The sequence below is a fragment of the Colossoma macropomum genome, unplaced genomic scaffold, assembly GCF_904425465.1.
Source record: "Colossoma macropomum unplaced genomic scaffold, Colossoma_macropomum, whole genome shotgun sequence".
NCBI lineage: Eukaryota > Metazoa > Chordata > Actinopteri > Characiformes > Serrasalmidae > Colossoma > Colossoma macropomum.
Genome location: NW_023494805.1, coordinates 37,609,236 through 37,631,247, shown reverse-complemented (window position 1 = coordinate 37,631,247; position 22,012 = coordinate 37,609,236). Strand labels below are relative to the sequence as shown.

At 40.9% G+C, this 22,012-nt stretch overlaps 1 protein-coding gene across 1 annotated transcript; it reads right to left on the bottom strand.

Moving 5' to 3' along the window:
* Positions 1-22,012, bottom strand: si:ch211-13f8.1. Its single transcript, XM_036596007.1, is given in 11 exon segments — positions 1-273; positions 3,971-4,143; positions 5,610-5,731; positions 5,833-6,052; positions 7,735-7,915; positions 8,406-9,500; positions 9,502-9,632; positions 13,048-13,188; positions 15,362-15,434; positions 19,158-20,127; positions 21,290-22,012. Coding segments are annotated over 10 exon segments (3,279 nt in total). The 5' UTR covers positions 20,107-20,127; positions 21,290-22,012; the 3' UTR covers positions 1-79.

The following is a 22,012-nucleotide window of genomic DNA, read 5'->3' as shown; positions in this document are numbered from 1 at the left end:
AGGTATAACATATAACAGCACAGACACACACTCAACGCACTCAGCGGTGTTTACGTCACATCTCTAATCTCTCAGAGGTTCAGTGCTGGATCCAGCGGTGCGGAAGGATCCGGATGGTGGCTGTGCTCTCGCGGGTCATCAGACGAGTCACCTGATCGAGGTTCAGTCCGGTCACCTTCTCTCCGTTCACCTCCAGTATTTCATCCCCAACACCCAAAAGCCCGGTGTAGACATTGTCTGTAGGACTTCCTCCAACTTGCTCCACATAAATCCCTGGAAAGAGAGTAATAGATCCATTACATCAGTGTAAACACCCAATCCAGAGCTCTGTCCACGGGGAATTCCACCATCCATTGTTCTTTTGTGAGTCACACTGTACGTTTGAATAGACTATCATGTACATAGAAAGCCTACGATTAATATGCTCACACTGTATGAACACACTCTGTGTGATTGTCATGCTATGTGAAACGCAGCCCCTACAGACAGCTCTGTGTATGGACAATTACCAATAAAGCTGCTTCATTCAAAACAACACGCTGTGCATCCAAGTACTGAGCACTAATGCAGAGAAACTGAGCTACAGCAGCTCGGCTAACCTGTACCGCACTGTGCACTGAAGCTAAGGCGGTGATGTACATGGTAGGACAGTACTGTCTTCTGTTGACAATACAACAGATGACGCCATCTCCACACACTCCACCTGGCTCTCACCCACCTGGACAATAGAGACACCTATGTCAGAATGCTGTTCATAGACTTCAGTTCAGCATTCAACACCATCATCCCTCAGCAGCTGATTGGAAAACTGGATTTCCTGACTGAGAGACCTCAGTTAGTCAGGATAGGCAATAACATCTCCAGCACCACCATACTGAGCACCGGCGCCCCTCAGGGCTGTGTGCTCAGTCCGCTGCTGTTTACTCTGCTGACTCATGACTGTACTGCAAAATATACAGCTCAAACCACATCATCAAACTGATGACACGACTGTGGTGGGTCTGATCAGCAAGAATGATGAGTCAGCGTACAGAGAGGAGGTGCAGTGGCTAACAGACTGTCTCTGAATGTAGAGAAAACTAAGGAGATGGTTGTTGACTTCCGGAGCGTGCGGGGTGACCACCCTCCACTTAGCCAAGTTCCTCGGCGTCCACATCACAGAGAACCTCACCTGGTCTCTCAACACCAACTCCATAGCCAAGAGAGCCCAGCAGCGCCTCTACTTCCTACGGAGACTGAAGAAAGTTCATCTTCCCCTCCCATCCTCACCATGTTCTACAGGGGGACTGTGGAGAGCATCCTGAGCAGCTGCATCATCGCCTGGTTTGGGAATTGTGCCGCGTCCGACCGCAAGACACTACAGCGCATAGTGAGGACAGCTGAGAAGATCATCGGGGTCTCTCTCCCCTCCATCATGGATATCTACACCACACGCTGCATCCGCAAAGCCACCAGCATCGTGAACGACCCCATCCATCCCTCACACGGACTTTTTCACTGCTCCGGTCTGGCAGAAGGTACCGGAGCATCCATCACCGCCAGACTCTGCAATAGCTTTGTTCCTCAAGCAATCAGGTTTTCAAACTCACAAGGACTGAACTAAACCGCCAACACACACACACACACACACACACACACACACCTCTTTTGATGCACTACTTGCACTGTCTGGAACATTGCTGCCAATACTGTGTTTACACTGTTTTACTACCTCAGTAACTGCTGTGGTTATGTTTATTATCTGTCTGTGTAACTAACAGATCACAGCACGTTAAGTATGTCTGCACCTTATTCCACCACCTCATATCCAGAATGTGTGCTGTGTTGGCGCTGCACTGTCCTGTCTGTTTACTGTGTCTAATGTCTGTTTAATTTATTGTATTTATTGTTTGTTTCTAGCTTAATTTTTGTTTGCACACTGTCTGCACGTTCGCACTTTGTACTTTTTGTTCCTTGTTGCACGGTGTTGTTCCTGGAGGAACGTAATTTCACTCTACTGTGTACTGTACATAGATGGAATGACAATAAAAGCCTCTTGACTTGACTTGACTTGACTGTCTCTACACACTATTGTGCAAAGAAAAAGTCAATGTATTAATGTTTATACACAACTCTATTCAGTCAGAGTAAACTTGGCATATACAGACTCACTGCTGCTTGCGTACGTGTGTCCACCTGTATTGGGGAAGTGGTTGTGATTTGAGGGCGTTTAAAAACAGTCTAAAATTGCACAGTGTTCACTGCCAGCTTGAGTCATTCATTCATTAGCGCAACAGCGTATACTCGGCTTACACTACATGATATCAGCTGGTAACGGATGTTAGTATTGGTGCATTTTATGAGTTGATGAGTAAATGATCACAGTATCGGGCCGATACCTGATACAAGTATCGGTTTTTGTTGCATCCCTACTTGTCATCCAAATAGATGTCTAATTACAAGTTCGAACTGATTTTATTGTAAGCAGTTTTAGCTTTAAATCTCAGTTGTTCAATTTGCAATGCATTTATCAAAGGAATGTACAGCTTACACATGTGCAAATGACATATTTACTACTGAAAATTAATTTCCTACAAGTAAAAACTGAAACTGTGCTTGTTAAAATTGACGTTTTTTAACTATCGCAGGTGTCTGTTAACAGAACTTGCGTTTGGCATTGTCCTCCGAGCACGTTCAGCTGTCCAATGATGTTGCGTTAGTGGTAGTTCGAAAAGATGCAGCGGCGCTTCACAGGTCTCAGAGAAGCCTGTGCTACCTTTTACCCTCCTAGTGCTGGTAGTATGGTGTGATTGGGGAAAAAAAGGAAAAAATTAAATATTTACGAGTTGAACTTTAACTTTGGTGTGTTACACTTTAAATCATGCTAGTAAAAATTGTTACTGCAATTATAGTGAAATGGAAAAAGGAATTCTTACCAATGAGAAATCGGACATGCTAAAATATAATTCCTACTATTAGAAGTAGACTTTTAATTAGATTTGTATATACATGTCATATTTTCTGAAAAAGAAACTTTGTTCCTTGACTAAAATTGAAAAGCTTCTCTACCAAACAATTGACTGTTATTCGTCAGCACTTTTTAAAATTCGTAGCTCTAGAATTAGTCTAGAATTTTGATTTTCTTTCTTTTTTTGTTTACATGTCTTTTTGGCAAAGAGTCGATTTTGGCAGCCTAGCACCCCGGTGAAAATACGGTCATATTAAAAAAGGTTTTATGAATAGGTCTTATTTGCTGTGACTGGAATCTGGCCCTGTCTGTCACATTGTGAGATAATTTATCACAATAACAATGAATATCATCATATGGCCCGCCCCTACAACAAATCTGCCTTCTATCTCTGATTTTCAGCTTCAGGGAAGTTGAAACGCAAACCATTGTGTCAGGTGTAATACCCGCCCTCAACACCAGAGGTCAGCCTCACCTGAGTACTGAACTGTCTCCTAGTGACACCCTGATCTCTTTCACCTGCAGCTCATCTACCTCCCTTTATAACAGGCGTATCAAACTGGGGACTTTCCAGGCCAAAGTGCTGCGAAGATCCGCGTTTACCCTCATCTAACGCTCTGAATTCAGTTCATGAAGGCCTTGCTAATTAGCTGATGAGCTGAATCAGGTGTGTTTAATGAGGCAGGGAGCTGAAGTCTGCTGTGTTTTGGCCCACGAGGACTGGAGCCTGACCCGTGTGCTTTATAAGGACCCACACCAACACATGCCCTCTGTGAAGTATTGCCAGTTTGTCTGTGTACTGAGCCTATTATCACTACTGTTGCTGGATTCTTGGTTTACTTGGACTTTCTTCTGGACTGTTGGACTCTGCCTTTTGGACTCTCTTTGGTACTCTTGCTGGGTTTTTGTCTGATTCTGTTTTTTGTGATTTTGATACTGTGTTTTTTGAGTAAACAGGGGAAAATAGATTCAAACACATCTGGAGCGCCTTCATTACACATTGTTAGCACAGTGCAGTGCTACCTGAGTCTGGTCGACCTTTGCCTCTTGAAATGACAAAGCCAAAAGGTCCGTTGGCTGGTCTTTTGAGCTCCAGGAGCAGAGTTCCATCAGGGAAAGCCTGGACCAGTCGCCCTAGCGGACCCACACTTCGAGAGCCATCTAAGTGCTCCATTCCTCCTTCGACCTGAAGCTCTCTGCAGAAGTAAAAACCCAATCAGACACTATTCTTATGGGAATTCTGCATTACACTAGATGTGATATTATATTTTTCATCTGCAGTTTTCTCTTTAATGGGGAATTCAACAGATGTTTCACCACTGCATGATTAAAGTGTTAAGATGTTAACAGTATCCTTCAGATTTGATGTAAAATGCTCTGTTCTAGAGACACCAAGTTAGAATTGTTCACAGTGGTGGTGATAGGAATCAGACGTCTGAAGTGTTTAATGCCTCTAAAAGCTCCTTCACAGAAAGTTAATACATGACGTGGTTACAAATATGTTGCCTGCACTGCAAAAAATGTTACCTTGTCAACTGAAATGATCTTAAATCAGGTCAATATATCTAACATTTCCCATTGGAGCTGCTTGTGCACTTATTATAAGATTATCTTGCTTATTTTCAGAACTTTTTTACTTGGTTTTGGTCATTTTATTAAGTTATCCCACCATACTGGCAGATAATTTTGCTGGTTTCAAGCACATTTCTTAAAACAAGCAAAATTATCTGCCAATATAGTGAATTTTACTTGATAAAATTACATAAAAAAGTGAAAAGTGTCTAGAAATAATTTTAAATTGATCTTCAATTTGAATCAAATTGAATCTCATCAGGAGAAATATTTGACTTCTTGGCTATATTTAAGATCATTTTACTTAACAAGATACCATTTTTTGCAGTGTGATGCCTGACACGTTGCTTTCACTGCACAAAAATGGTATCTTGTCAGGTAAAATCTTAAATATAGTTTTTCTCAATATTTCTCCTGTTGAGATTGTTATAAGCTTATTCTAAGATTATCCAACTTATTTCCAAACATTTTCTTGTTTTAAGTAACTTTCAGTTACAATTCTCACCACACTGGCAGATCATTTTGCTTGTTTTAAGAAATGTGCTTGAAACAAGCTAAATTATCTGCCAGTATAGTGAGATAACTTTACTTAAAATTACTTAAAACAGGTAAAAAAAAAAGTCTAGAAACAAGCTAGGTAATCTTATAATAACTGCACAGCCAACTCAAAATAAAAAAATATTAGATATATTGACTAGAAAAAAGAATTTCACTTGACAAAACACTATAGACTATTTTTATTTATTTATTCTTTTGCAGTGTTGTGATAGTATTGAGGAAAGGTTTTGGCCTAAAACATATTTTTAAAGTATATTCATGGTGGAGAGGTGCATGCAGGGCGTTGTAAGGCAAAATAGTCTCCAAAGAGTAATTAGATATGCTACATTCGCCAGTATGTTGTTGGTAAAAGAACCAGCGACCCCTGGTTCCTATCACCACCAGGGAGTTGGTCAATTAAACATTTTGCATCAAATCACTCTGAATGACTTTGTTGACGTCTCGACAAGTAAATTATGGAGAAGTTTTGCTAAATTAATGGAAATTAATGATATGGTGAGGAAAAAACCAAAACAAAAAGCGTCCCACACACCTGGGCCCCAGACTAAGAGGCAACGGAAGTTCCCCCAGAATAGTCGAGCGCTCAAACTTCCTCTTCGGAGACTGCAGGCTCTGGACCGAGGAGACCTTGCGCAGCTGAGCGAGAGGGGACTCCTGGTGGAAATGAAAGCCAGAGCAGGTCATCCTCCACATATCAGACCATCAGCAACACTGACGTCCAAAGCTTATGTGTACTGCACTACAGCCAGACTTACAGTGTGCAGGGACTGCAGAGAGGGGGTTCTCTGCAGCGGTGGCTGGCCTTTGTGAGTGGGGCTCGGAGAGGCTGAGCTGTGTTTGAGAGCAGGGGAGGACAGTTGCTCCATGCTGCTGGACCGATTGCCCTTGACCAGCTTCCCCATGCTGTTCAAGCCCATGGCTGAGAAGAAACGGCGAAGGGAAAGTTTGGGCTTGCCTTCTCGCTCTGCACTTCTTCTGCATGAGGACCACAATCGACATGGGTTAATGATGAAACAATGAGCATATTACTTTCATTATTACTTTTATTATTAAGATTACTATTACATCATTTAACACGATTTAAGTATATATACTAAAACATGCACCAAGTACAGACGGTCTACAGACAGTTTGTGCTTGTGGGGGTGGTCAATTTAGTGGGTTATGTAGTTTTAATGTAACTAAACATGGTCACAACTTCATAATTAACATATGACAGTGACTTTTTTGACATTTTGACTTAGTATGTTTAAATAATGAGTTATAACTATTTAAGAAAGTGTAATTATTTTGAGATGTCGTTATTCTGAGAAGATAACTCTAAAGCTTCCATTTTGTTGAACAAGCTTTTCACAGGTGTTAAATAGCGTGCAAAATAATAGGTCAATATTTATTTATTATCAGCCTTGGTAAATTGGAGAAGGCGTGTCACTGTGTCTGTGCAGAAACATGCAAAAATTGGAGTTTGTAACTCCAAAATAGGGCTGATGATGGCAAAAAACGTTAGATCCACTTCTTAATTTAGCAATAAGTAAAATAATGTGATCTGTTGTAACCCTGTCTTATGAATACTGTTATGTTGGCTATTATAAGTCTAATTGCTTTTCCATTAGCATACTTCAGAAATAATAAACGAAAACATATTCAAAATCCGTTCTTTGATCAGATAGCTGCAAAATTGTGCTGTAAAGACAAAAACTGGTGATGACCAATTTGGGTTCTTCATATTTTAAAGGACACTTCTTCTTGCCAAAAGTATGAAGCAATGAAAGAATGAATTAGTTTGATGACATGCATTAGGCTCTCGTTCCCATGCATTAATAAGGCGTAGCCACGCATTATTTTTATTTATATGGCATGTCACCAGCAGGGCACCGTATGACTTAGTAAGGCGTGTGAACAAGATAATTAAGTAGTGGCTACGACTTACTAAGGCATGGGAATGAGATCCTGAGGCGTGGGAACGAGAACCTAATGCATGGCCACATCTTAATAATGCGTGGAAATGAGACCCTAATGCGTGGTCACGACTTAGTAAGGCTTGATCTCGTTCCCACACCTTACTAAGTCGTGGCCACAGCTTAATTATCTCATTCCCATGCCTTATTAAGTGATGGCCATGCATTAGGATCTTGTTCCCACATGTTAATAAGGCGTGGCCACACATTATTTTTATTTAAATGGGATGTCAGCAGCAGGGCTCATCTGCAATTCGTAGACTGCAATTCAAATTGCGATTATTTTCTATAAATTAAGTTTCAGACTTTTTTTTGCCAAGAAGACCAAAATGTCCACTTTTTCTAGCTTGAGTCTTGTGTAAATGAATGTGCCAGACAGCCAGTAAGTTGTGGTTGTGATGTTACAGCACATGGAGGTTTGGTTGCCTCTGATTGATCTAACTTATCTACAGGTAGTTCACAAGGTCTGTGTTATTAGGTTACATTTCTCCACTCAAAACTTGATCATGTAGGCGATAATTTAAAAAATATTGCAGCTCTTGCGATTTGAAAACTGCACTCTCTTAAATTGATTTCAATATAAAAGCAATTAATCTTTCAGTCTTATTGTGTTAGGGCAGGGAAACCACCAAACCGTGTTCAACTCCAGCCCTCCAGGTCCATAAATGGGTACCCTCATCGTTTCCATTGGACACTTACCGTGATCCACCTAAATTTTCGTCCCACTGTAGCTCAGCTTTGCGGTGCTCTGCTCTCAGAAGCTCTGCCCTGAGGTCCTCAGCCTTTGACATGCCCATACCTCGGACCGCTGGCCGACATTCTGGGGGATGAGGTGAAGCACAGGTGGAATCCCTGCAGACATCATCACTTGACAAATGGGCTAAAGAACAAAGAGCGTGATAACATATCTCTGTCAGATATGTGCAAGTATACTTGAGCTTAACCATGCAGTTCTTCAGTGAGTTACTTCAATGGTTTCCTGGTTTTATTTTGCCAGAGCATCATAAATATAAAATATGAACTATTCTACCAAAAGACAACAAGCCAGGATATGGATCAATCAAATAAAGGCACTTCTTCAACAGCCATGGATAAAAATGTTTCACAAAGGAGTGGTCACCAACCTTCCTCCTGGAGATCTACCTTCCAACCTTCATCTAACATGCTTCCCCTCCCTTACCTACCACTAATACATCTGAGCCAGGCAATCAAGAACTTGTGAAGAAGTTAATTAGCAGGAGCGGCTGTGGCAGATGGTGGTTGGAACAAGACAGGAAGGTAGGAAGGTAGATCTCCATGACCATGGTTGGTGACCACTGAGCTTTCTCCACTAACTACTACTTTAGTTTACCACTAATGATTAAGCTTACCATCAACTGGGTCTACAGTGTCCCATATCGCCAGAGCCTGGAGCTCAGGAGTTAGCACAGGTGAAGAGTACCTGAGAGAAGATGGCCTGATACAAGGGGTCAGTCCTGAGGTGGCTTGCGAAGCCTGTGAGGATGTGCCAAGAGTCACACTGAGATGCTCCTCAGGTGCAACATCCTGGTGGTGGGAACCCCCCTCCACCTGTTTGTCCAGATGGATCAAGCGATACTGAACTGAAGGCAAGAGCTTCACAACACGTTGCCCAGTTGGCCTGCTCTTGGATGTTGACTTCAAAGCTGACTTGATGGGCAGCTGAGGGCCAGGGGAATCCCTGGCATTTCTGGAAGTTGTAGCCATGGATTGAGAGGTATCTGCTCCAGGCAAGGTGTCGATCGCGAAAGTGACCCCTCGTGTCGGTGTTTCAGTCTGTTTGGAACGAAGGCCAGTTACCTCCTCCAGACTGGAACGGGTTCTAGAGTTCCGTCGCTGGGCCAACAGTTCTTGACCACGAGCATAAGGTCCATAGCTTGTCTCGACTCTGCTTTCTCCTTTCCGGCTCCTCCTTCGAAGCTTGCCAAAAGCTGACATCCTCTCGCCAGCTCCACCCACTGCTGCAACCTCAACGTTTTCTGCCAAGTTGGAGCCCTCAGTCAACATTACTCCTCCTAAGAGGGCAGGACGAATAATCTGGCGACTCGAGTGACCAGGAGTGACCCATCGAGGAGCTGGCTTTCCCTCTGCAGAACTTAGCAAAGACTTAGAGGAAGATTCTTTGGCATGAACTGGTGCTAAGATGCTCCCGCAAGCCTCGCATTTTCGGAGGTCTTCCTTGAGCACCACAGTCTCCAGAGAGGTACCTTCTACCTCATCAGTCAGAATAGCTACAGGGATACCTACACTACCCCAGCTTGTTCCAGATCCTTTGCTCACCTGTGAGATGGTGAGAATTGGTTCTGCCTTTGGCTGCTGGTTGGACTGAGATCTCTCTGCCACCACTGGGCCACGCTCCCGCACCCTATCCAGGTACCGGCGCTCTGCCTCCTTCTCCGACTCGTCTTCAAAGCGTACGCGAGTCGGTGACTGTCCGTGTCTCCGCAAGGGTTATCCCACGCTCGCTGTTCCTGCCTCGGACCTCCAGCAACTGAACAGGTGGGGGAACTAACTGCTCCTGAGTAGCTACAATGATGGTCCTGTGTGGCGGTGGCGACTCATGCATAGGTAACAGTTCCCTACAGAGCAAGAACAGAATCAATTACCGAAATATCTTAGGATACATATTGCTAAAGTCCGACACTTTGAGAAATATTACTTTGTACAGCACTTTTTACTTCAGCTAAACTTCAGGTATCAGGTAAACTAAAAAGCTTAAAATCTTCAGTAACACTTTACTGAACGGTGGTGTTCATAAGGTTACATGACACTTACTTAAGCCTTTCATTACAGTTGGACATAAAGCTGACTGTGTGATTTTGATTATGAATTTGAGCACTGGAAGCGATGTAAACTCAAAGAGGAATCTGTCAAAGCATCTAATCATTTAATGAATGAAGATCCCAGTGCTGAAGAAGAGGGAGCTCTAACCTCATCTAAATAACAGCCTGATTTTTCTTTGATTTTCATTCAGAAACAGCTCTGTAAGCTTTACATTTTAATCATAAAGATTTTATTTCTCAGCTTTAAAATATTTCTAGTGGCTAGTTCCTCAGTTTCCAAACAGCATCATCCATGTATCATTTTAATCAGAATAAGTGTTTTTATTCAGTGACTCTTACTGGCACTTCTTAAAAAAAAAAAAGACTGAATGGACTGTTGGGTGTCCCCCTGGTGTTTACAGAGTAACATAGAAGTGTAATGAGTAATGAGATTACTTTTTCTTGGAAGTAGTAAGTAAAGTAATCTCATTACAGTTCAAGTTCTCAGTAATTTGTAATGGATTACTTTTTTGAGTAACGACCCCAATACTGAAATCCATTTATGGTGGACAGGTACATGTATGGGTGTTGTAAGGAAAAACAGTAGCCAAAGAAAACTTATTTTCATATTTACCACTGTTTTACCGTAACTAACATGATATACAAAACTCAGAAGTCATGTGTAGGTTCACTGGTGGTTTTGGATAGTACAAACCCAATTCCAAAAGTTGGGGACAGTATGTGAAATGCAAATAAAAACAGAAAGCAGTGATTAGTAAGTCCATTTTGACCTATATTTAAGCAAAAGCAGTTTACTTGCAAGATATGTAATGCTTTCTCTTATTAACTTAATTGTTTTCTGCAAACTTTGACCCCTTAGACAGCACTGCATTAAAAACTGACATGCTTCTGTGATGGATATCACCACATAAGCTCGGAAATACTGTGACAAACCGTTGTCAATAAACACTGTTTGTCGCTGCATCCACACATGCAAGTTAAGACTGTACTACATACAGCAGAAGTCATGTGTCACAACGTCCAGAAACGCCGCCGACTTCTCTGGGCTCAAGCTCATTTGTTTTGTCGTCTGACAAGTCAAGCTTTCGGGTTATTTACGGACATAACAGATGTCAAGTTCTCTGGGCTAATGAAGTAAATGACTATCCAGATTGTTACCAGCAAAGTTCAAAGGTCAGGGTCTGTTGTATCGGGGAGTATTAGTGGGTAACTTGGAAATCTATGAAGCACCGTTAACACTGAAAGACATACAAATTTTAGAGCAACATATATTACCCTTTCGGCGATGTCTTTTTCAGGGAAGTTCATGCTTATTTCAATATGACAACAGCAAGAAACATTCTGCATGTGTTACAGCAGCATGGCTGCATAATCAGAGAGTGCAGGTGCTAGAATAGCCTATCTGTCTCCTACTGAAAACGTGTGGTGCATTGAAGTGCAAAATATGACAACCAAAGCCCCTATGATTGTGCAGCAAAAGAATGGCAAATAATTCCACTTTCAATACTGGATCAATTTGTGTCTTTATTCCCCAAATGTTTATTAAAAAGCTGTTAAAAGGAAAGGCGACATAACACAGTGGCCAACATGCTCCCACCTTTTTTGGATTGTGTTGCAGGCATCATATTTGGAATGAACTTTACCAAAAAACAATGATATTCATAAAGCAAAACATCAAACATGCTTTTGTGTACTGTTTTCAATTTCATACAGGTCAAACAGAACTTACTAATCACTGCTTTCTGTCTTTATTAGAATCTCACATACTATCCCAACTTATTTGGAATTTGGTTTGTGTTACAATACATTTTACAAGATATATATCAGCTTCATTTAACTTTGAATTATTCCAAACAACAAGCGAAAATAATAAAGTAGGCTTTGTACAGACTGTGTGCAGAGTTTCTTTCTTCCAGCCTGATAATGTACTTAAAACTGTACAGTTATGTATTCAATGTCAGTTGATGAAACCACTCATTTTCCTCTTAGTTTTATAAGCCTAAAATCCGTTATACAAGTTCTCCAATTCGAATGGTGTAATGTGAAAATTTGGCCTGTTATTAAACAGGACATCAGTGCGTTATTCAGTGTTAAATGGATTAACAGTGCCCACAGATAAAACCTCAGAGGCTTTGGATTAATTTGGCATGTGTATGGGTGCTTGGTTTTGTGTTCATAACAAGAGCGGGATTTATAACACAAAACAGACATCCCAAATAACCACTGCACTCCACAAACATGATTATATAACTGCCGACACGGCTCTAAATGAGAATTTCGCCGCAATATCTTCAGTGCATCACTAGATCAGCGATCCAGTTTCTGATTCTAGGGCGGCTATTAATCTATTACATAACTATTTGAATAACTTGAACAGAGTTTGGGTAAAGTGTAGGCCAGAGGGAAGTGTCGGCAGAAGTTTCCTCTTTGCTGGAACAAGCTGTGTGATGGTTCAGCCCAGGGTTTAGAGATAAAGGTCAACTTCCAACAAAGGCAGGTATTGCAAAAACAGGTTCACTGATATCTTGGCAAGTGAAAATGTTTTAAATGTAGTTGATTTGTTTAATATTTCTCATATTGAGAGCTTTATTACAAGGTTATTTAACTTATTTCTCAACACTTTGTACTTGTTTTAAGTCATTTTATCTAGAGAAAAATCACTGTTTTGGTAGATAAAATTGCTTGTTTCAATCATATTTCGTAGAACAAGCAAAATGATCTGCCAATATAGTGAGATAATATTAGTTAGCAGTGTGTAGAAATGAGAAATTACTTATAAAATCAAATAAAAAGAGTTACACACTGCAAAAAATGGTATCTTGTCAAGTAAAATGATCTTAAATGTTGATATATCTAATTTTGCTCCTGTTGAGATTGTTGTAAGCTTATTTTAAGATTATTTGACATTTTTAACTTATTTTAAGTAGTTTTATTAAGTAAATCTATCTCACTATATTGGCAGATAATTTTGCTTGTTTTAAGAAATGTGCTTGAAACAAGCTAAATTATCTGCCAGTATAGTGAGATAAGTTTACTAAATAAAATTACTTAAAACAGGTAAAAACCATCTACAAATAAGCTACATCATCCTATAATAACTGCACAACCATCTCAAAATAAGAAATATGAGATATATTGACTAGAAGTAAGATAATTGTACTTAACAATATACCATTTTTTGCAGCGTTGACGAGAGTGACCGCTGACTTACAAGTCTTCTCGGTCCGCCTGCCAAGTGGCATGGTCACTGTCAGGGTTTTGAGAGCGGGCCTTCGAGCGGGCCCTCTCCAACAAACGCTTGGCTTGCTCATGACGTGGGCTGAGGGTCAGTTCGCCACGAGAGAGCGCAGATCTGTAAACAACAAGAAAGAATGCAGATTCATTATTACCCAAGCACACCTACAGCAACACAACACAGCGGCACCACATATATATATATACACCTGGATTCAGCCATGGCTGGGAGTACAAAGCGTACAGATCGACAGCTCACATAAGTCCACGCCACAGTACGCAACACATAAAGCAGCTTTATATAATCTCTTCCAGAGCCATGTACTGGACGCAGTGAATGAGCTTAATCTGAAGGTGATGGGAAATGTGTCATATGCGTGGATTTGGATTCAGAGTTCATCTGTAATATGGCTCCAACACACAGTTTGTGTATAGGTACCAAAGATTTAACCGTGTTTCGTGGCAAAAGTGAAAAATGAAAGGAAATATGACCTCATGGACAACATATTATCTCTAAACAAATACAAATATTTGGGAGTCAAGCAGGGGCCAAGCTACTGTTACATAAACCATAAATCAGAATCTGTTTAGACCTACACTCTTTAACAGAGGGCTCTTAAAGTGTTCTTAGTAAACACCACAGTCATATATCAATCATGCTACTGCACTGAAGTCAGATCTTTTTGTTTTGAGTGATGCTATACCATAATTATGTTTTTTCTATCAAAATAAATGATTTAAACGTTCCATTTTGTCGCTACTAAAAATCATAACGCTACTGAAAATTACCAAATGTTTCAGTAGTGACTGTTTCGGTAGTGACAACTGAACAGTTGTACACACATAAAATCATCATATTTTTCATTAAACACAAAAAAAGTTTACTTAATAGCTGAAAATGTGTGTTACGGTAGTGACAATTCTTAACGTTCCACACTGATTTTCAGACTTTGGGACATATTTACTTCAAAACAGTGCAATCTGACTGCTCATCATGTGGCCATGAGGGACAGGGATGCAGTCTCACTTCGTGCTCTAAAATGCAGGGGTGGGGTTAAAACAAGGCTCCGCCCATGAACTAAAATTTCGGTACTGACATATAAACGTGGGATTGCATTTTTTGAATAAAGCTTTTTTTATTTAAATATTAAACTTATGATAAATCTTAAAAGAATTCAAAAAGGAAAAAAAGACATTTTTGAAAAAATTATCAAAAAAATGTAAGTATTATTTTCACAAGTGTAAATGTAGGAGTTAGGGTTTGGGACCCCTCTCAATAGAAAGTACCGTATAAATGATGATTATATATATATATATATATATATATAATCATCATTTATACGGTACTTTCTATTGAGAGGGGTCCCAAACCCCTCTCATATATATATGTAGCTTTAAATAGCTTTAAATAGATCATAACATCCATCCATCCATCATCTAAACCGTTTATCCTTCTGGGTCGCGGTGGGGTGCTGGAGCCTATCCCAGCTGTCATTGAAGGCAGGATACACCCTGGACAGGTCGCCAGTCCATCACAGGGCAGACAGACAGACATACACATTCACACACACACTCACACCTAGGGGCAATCTAGCATGTCCAATCGGCCTGACTGCATGTTTTTGGACTGTGGGAGGAAACCGGAGTACCCGGAGGAAACCCACGCAGACACGGGGAGAACAGGCAAACTCCACACAGAAATGACCCTGGTCACCCGTCCGGGAATTGAACCCAGGCCATTCTTGCTGTGAGGCGACAGCGCTACCCACTGCGCCACCGTGCCGCCTATTCATAACATCCATAACATCCTTAAATATAATCAATATCTAACCTTTAAAGTCTTCTTTTATTGTCTGCTTAATTCAGCCTTTAACTGTGAGTAAAATAAATACCCTTTTTAAGGAAATACACTTGTTACCTTAGCAACCACCTGGGATATCATAGCAACTCTTTAGCAACCACCTCTGTCAGGCCAACTTAAAGTTCATTCATGGAGTTTCCCCTCAAGGTAACTGTTTTTATCATTATTTATTTAGTATTTTTTTAACATTAAATTTAAGTTTTAATATTTTTCATTCTTCCAAACAAAAATAGCTTGACTGGAAGCAGCGAGAAGCCCCCAAGCAAGATTTCCCCTAAATGTTTAAAAATGGCCTGGATAGTATTCGTGAAGGTTTGCTATATGTCTCTAAATGTCTACAGATCAAATATGACTGATAGCCTTTACTCAGGACAGTAACTTGTGTGCTTCAGTGACTCCATGGAGACTTTTGAGGAGAGTAATCTCTTACCTAACAGTGAGCTCAGCGCCGTGGGTGATGATCGCTGTGTCCCAGTCAGTCTCTTTATATGATGGAGGTAAACCTGCACAGAGACACAAAGACATCCAATCATTTGATTAAGACAACAGAGAAAACTGTAAAACAGAGAAAATAAGCCCTCTGAACTAATAGTTTTTGGATTTTTACCCAATTTTCAACTGCCAATTCCAACAGCTAGCTAGGCCTCCCCCATCACACGATGCTACCATGCTGGGAGGGTGAAGGCAACACATGCGTCCTCCAAGACATGCAAAGCACCACCCCATCTTGCTGCTTATGCAACATCATTGGACAGCTCAACGTGCTTGGAGGAGAATGCTAACTGTCACTTTTGTTAAGTCAACTAACAGACACCCACATTGGATAGAACCTCACTGAACCAATCTTTAACCACATTCGTTAATGTGTTTTTAACCCATTTAAAGGTGTATTGCAAGTGTGATACGTTGCTTTATTATCACTGTATGATACTTCGTTCATTTCGTGTAGAAAGGTTGGCTATGATCTTTTCAAACAGTAGCAGTGGGCAGTACGGCCAAAATGTTAAATCGGAGTATAATTAAAATGTCTGGGTACATATTACGGTATGTATACATTTCCAAATAGATGCTTATGTAAACCTATCGGGATGTCAACAGAGAATAAAACATAGGAGTAGCGATGCTTCTTCTGCAAATATGCTATTTATTCAATACACTAGCAGGAAAGTTGCATACAACATTGAAACCGAGGAGGAGGTCACCATTAGCCACATGCTTCAAGTGCTTCTTCGGTGACCCCACCTCACACGCAAAAACCCCCAACTAAACCCACTCCCTGACACATAACAACACAAGCAACACATATGTATGACGTAAATTAACAAACAGCAACAATAAACAGCTCAGTAAGTCTTTTGTTGTAAGTTTGTTGGACGGCATGTGCATACCATGAGCCTTTATGTGTGGTCATTTGCATAGCCACTCCTCCAGAGTCTCTGCCAGCCAGCACTAGACTACACTATTTTTGTCGGTTAACAGTGGCTTATTTTTCTGGGCAGTCTCTTCACTTTTTAAAACCAAAGAAAATCTGAATTTTTTTTTGTGCAAAAGGGTAAAAAAAAATGTATGTTATTATTGCCTTTTAGCACTAGCCCCGCAGGCCTGGTAAAAATGGTGCTACTAGGCTCCTTATTCAGAAGCTTTTTGTACAAATTTTCTGTTCCACCTTAAATGGAGCAGCAGCTACAGTCTGGCACTGCTGGAATTGTCCTACCTTGTTGAAAATGCAAATAGCATTTAAAGTAAAGGTACAGTTTCTTTTAGCCTAAATCATCTATTCAGGGGGTAAACAAAGCTGAATTAACATCAAAAGCACAAAAAAATGGAACAGGAAAGTTACTACACTATAAAAATGATAAGTAAAAATATGTACTATGTATGTTTCACCATTTGTTTAAAATATGAACTGCGCTTATGAGTATGAAAGTTTATACGTTTTTCTTCCATGTTTTGAATGATCCTATTTCGAATAGGAACGAAATGCCACTAGGAACGAAAAGCTCAGAGAGCAGAGGCTGGGAATCCTCAGTGTCTATCTAATTTAGACTCTTACTTCACCTTGTTCTTGTCCATTTCGAACATTTCAACCTGATTTGTCATTTGTCGCCCTGCCGCCATGTCACTTGCTGCTTGTTGTTAAGTCAATTGCATTCTCTCATGGGAAATGAATGGTCACCTGCTACTGTGAATGTACAGTGAGGTGGCTTCTCAGGTGGTGTGAGAGGAAGGGTAGCAATTAGTCTGACCATGTTAGGCTAAGACTAACCCCAAAAGACTGTTCGTAAGAGTCTGCTGCCTCAAAAACAAAGTGGACTACTTCAGCTATGATGGACTAGACAGCGGGAGGTGATTGAGGGTCTGCTGTGTTTTCATTTTCATTTGAAATGAAACTGAAACACCCCTGACTTAGCCACTCAGCTAAACAGGCCGACATTAGCATGGTTTGCACTGTTTGTACGTCACGTTATCTGCTCATTTTGTGGCATACCATTTTTTTTTTATGACAAACCTCACACCTGAGGAAGTGTTTCAACAGTATACCACCCACTACTACTACTGGACAGCTCAACACACTTGGAGGACAATGCTAACTGTCTCTGTTAACTCAGCTAACAGATGCCTGCATTGGCTAGCACTGCTGCGCCAGTCTTTACTTTGTTTTCAGAGTATTTTAAGGCATATCAAATTGATATGTGTGGATTTATAAACACAGTATATTTTGTTCATTCCATGCAGATTTAATCTTAAGGCTAAGTAAAGAGGTTTCCTGTGATCTCTGACAACCTTTTGCTCTCACTGGTCATCAACTGCCAGGAAAACCTCAACACCACCCACCTATTTTGTGGTCAACTACAGTAAACTATGCCTCATGTCTGTTCCTTTTACATTCATGTGAAGTAGTTGTCCCTTTGTGGACTACAAGTCGACCCTGAGGTGATCTTTGGGATGCTGCGTATCGGGGTAAATCCAGTGAACCCTCGTCATCCTCCTGACGCTGTAGCCTGCCAAACCAGCAGGGCTGTTTCTGCAGTTACACAACACTCCTGAGAAACGGGGCGGCAGATTTCAGCCTCCGGTTTCATTCGTGTGGTATTAAAACATTATTATCTGACCGTACTCCGCTCGCTCCCAACCCCCACATCTGTAATCATGGAAAGGAGTGGGCCCATCTGCTCACGGAGCTCACAAACACTCTCCGGCTGTGACTGCCGGCTATGGGACCCACAGGTAACGAAGGCTAGTCGGGACAGAGAATATTACAAAATACAACCAAAACAATTACTATTATAACTGACCACTGCCAAAGACACAGTACTATGTCATTCCGGTCATACTAAGGCCTTTGCTTGCTCTGTTGTTTATTTTTACGTTGGTTGAAAATGCCAGCTGCCTTTTACATTGTGTGAACAATACATACAGGATCAACAGAAATGGTGCGTAATTACTTGGAATAAAACTTTTTTCAATGTAAATTAAAGGGGAATTCCACTAAATTTTCAAAATTTCTGTGTAATTCATTTGCTGAGATGTAGACAAAGTTATTCAGAGTGGTTTTAAGCAAAGTGGTTCACTGTAGAGTACAGTGGCGGTGACTGGAACCAGACGTCACAATTTCCACAACAGAATATAGCCAATTTATTTTCTATACAAAACAACCAGTGAACACACATGTGTCTTCTGAGTTTGTTTGTAATGTTAAACATGGTAAAATAGTGATACATCTAAAAAAAAGATGTTTTCTTTCGGGACTATTTTGCCTTACAATTCCCTGCATGTATCCCTCCACCACGGATACATTAAAAAAATAGGTTTTAGGCCAAAATTTTGTCTCAAAACTATCATAAAACACCCATTTTATGTGTGACTTTCTGTGGAGCAGCTGTAAACACTTAGATGTCTGGTTCCTATCACAAATGAACACTTTGGACTATGTAAGTTTCTAAAGAAAGGCGCATTTCATGTATCAAACCACTTTTGCTTCTACAAAAGTTGTCATTCCAGAGATGCAAGGTTTTTATGACAGCGACAATGAGCACCATGTGTGTGTGAAGAAACAATTTGGCTCTGAAAGTGAGGCTGGGCTATTGTGTTCCCTGTCTTGCTCTGTTCTACATGCAGTGTAATGAAGGTTAATGAAATTGGGTTGTAATCTCTATCTGAAAATATGTCAGCACCTTGAAATGCAGTAAGCTCCTGTAATTCAACGTAACTCTGGCTTCTCTTACCTCTGTAAATCAGGTCTGGAGGCTGTTGTCCTTCTGCACGCTTTCCTGTGGTGGTCTCCATGGTCCTGGTTTTGCATTTCTCTGTGTGTTTCTCATCTGTCCCAGCCCTCTCCATCTTGGACCCTCCTCGAGAACATAAGGTCTCCCAACTGTCCGCCCTCCAGAGATCAGCCAGGGTATCTGGCGGATCGGCCTCCTTCTGGAAGCATCTGCGGAAAGCGCTCTCCAAGCTGTCCGACCTTTGCAGCTCCTTGCCAACCGCCACACGTTCAACCCTGAGCCTGCGCTTCCTCTGGAACTCCTCCTCCCGGGCGTGTGGCACGTTCTTCGGTGAACAAGGTACAAGTGAAGAAGCTTCCTCTCCGTTTAAAAGGAGGGTCTCGGGTCGAGCCACTCTCCAGAAGCCTTTGGGAGGAGCCCAGTGCCTTGGAGAAGAGGTTGGCTTTGGTGACAAGGAGGTATCAGCTCCACCTGTGGCAATGTTTTCTAGACTGGAACCTTCTCCAAGTCCACGGGGGGGACCTGCTACGCCAAATGTGGTGCTTTCTTTATCCCGTTTCTCACAGGCCTCCGTCAGGCGAGGCTCAGATCCATCTTCGTCACTGCTACTTGAGTTCTTCCTCCTGTCCGTTGGCGGGGTTTGGCTTGGAGACAACTGGTCCTCATCTATCTTCTGCACAGAGTGTTCTAAGGAGACTTCGCACAAGTAGTCATGCTTATCTTTCTCCTTACATCTCCTCTGAGATATTTCCTTGAATTTGGTCTGCAAGGCTGACACGGCTGAGCCGGAGAGAGGAGGAGAAGAACTGGGGGAACAAGAAGTGGGAGAAGGGCTTTTGGATTCAGACTGAAGAGTGGATAGCAGCTCTTGTGTATCAGCAGTCCTCTCCACACTGATGTGTAGTGCTGTACTAGTGGAGTCTGATGCTCCTGGTGTCTCACCTTCCATTAGCATCAGCGATAAAAGATGCTATGAAAGAAAAACGCCCAGGAAAAAAAAACATTACAACGATAAATAATGAGGTCAGCTTCAGATGATCCTCTCCATTCAAGGGATTCCTGTGAAGTGGATTAACTTTGCTAGAACTGTCTCACACACTGTAATCAGTGTTTGTATGCTAAAGGTGGTTTCTTAGTGTTACTGTTAACATAGACATAGAAAAAATGGACCCCTAACAACTGCGCTAGAGCTGACAGACCACCAAAACTGTCCCCATCAGATAAACAGTTCTTAAAGTTTTCATCTTTGAGGGAGAGGAGAAAATCAAGCTCCAGTCTTGTTTCAGATCTGAAAAAAATTATTATTATCGTTTATTTCCATCCTTCCAAAATATATCGCTACTGTCGGAATAAAACCTCCTATCTCCATTTATTGTCATTTTTCAGTTTTATCATAATTTGAAAATGCCTGTTGACCTTCACATTGTGTGTAAATTTCATGAATAATCGACCAAAAGAAACGGCCCAAAATGACTTGGAAAGATGTCAGGTTCCATTGACTTTAAACACATTAAAAGTAATGTAGGTATTTTCTTTTCCCTGCAAGTTACCATTTTAGAGATATTAGGTTTTGTTCTGACAGCAGCAATATATTCATATACACACACACACACGTACATATATATATATATATATATATATATATATATATATATATATATATATATATATATATATGTGTGATATGTGATAGCTATATATATAGCTGCTGTCGGAAGAAAACCTTGTATCTCCATTTTTGTCATTTTTCAGTTTTTCACATAATTTGAAAATGCCTGTTGTCCTTTACATTGTGTGTAATTTTCATGAACAATGGACCAAAAGAAATGGGCCAAAATGACTTGGAAAACATTCTGGTTCCACTGACTTACATTAAAAGTAAAGTAGATATATGTGTGTATGTGTATATACATGTATATATATATATATATATATATATACACACACACACACACACACACACACACACACACACACACAGAGAAACCAACCCACCACAATCATATCAAAGACAAACTTGGTAATGCATCCCTATATCTATACTCACAACCTCAGTGTACACAGCATTTTTAAATATCAGTTGCAGTACTGCATAATTTACATTAGAGACAAAAATCACAAAATTACTTTACCTCTGTTCATCCACCGAATTCTCATGTGTGTCTGCCACAGTTCGCGCATCACTCCACTTAAACTTTGTGGAGCGATGGCTTAAAACGCACGTTTCATCCCGCCTCCCCCCTGCACGGATAGGGTCCCAGCATGGTGGGCGGAATGTGTCAAAAGAATTGGAGAATGGTCATCTGAATGCTGCTGTGTGATTGGGTGTTATGTGGAGCTGTGTTTGTTATGCAGAGTGAACTGTTGCACAGTCAGTAATACATAATAAACAGAAAAGAAGCAACATTAGAGAAGAAGAAGGTTTAGATAGAACAGTTCTGAAGAAAGCAAAATACAAAAGAGCTGAGAACATGGCAGCTTTCCTGTTGGCGGTGGTCGAATTGTAAAGACATTTTGAAGGGGAATGGTGGGTTCGGGGGGGATTGTGCAGGAAAAAGGCTTTGTCAGACATGTGGTCTTGTAAGTTGTGGGCCATCTTGTATTATACAGAGCAAAGTACAGTCATAGTCATATGAAAAAGGTTGACATCGTAACCACAGAAGAACCCTTTTTGGTGCTCTACAGAATCATTTTCAGAAAGGTTCTATATAGAACCATATACAACACATTTTCCATCAACCTGAAGAACAATTTCATCATGCAAAGAATCTTTTAAGCATGCAACTCATGGTTCAACCCATAGTGGCTAAAAGATTTCCATTCACAAATGGCCAAGTCTGTTTGCTTAATTAGAA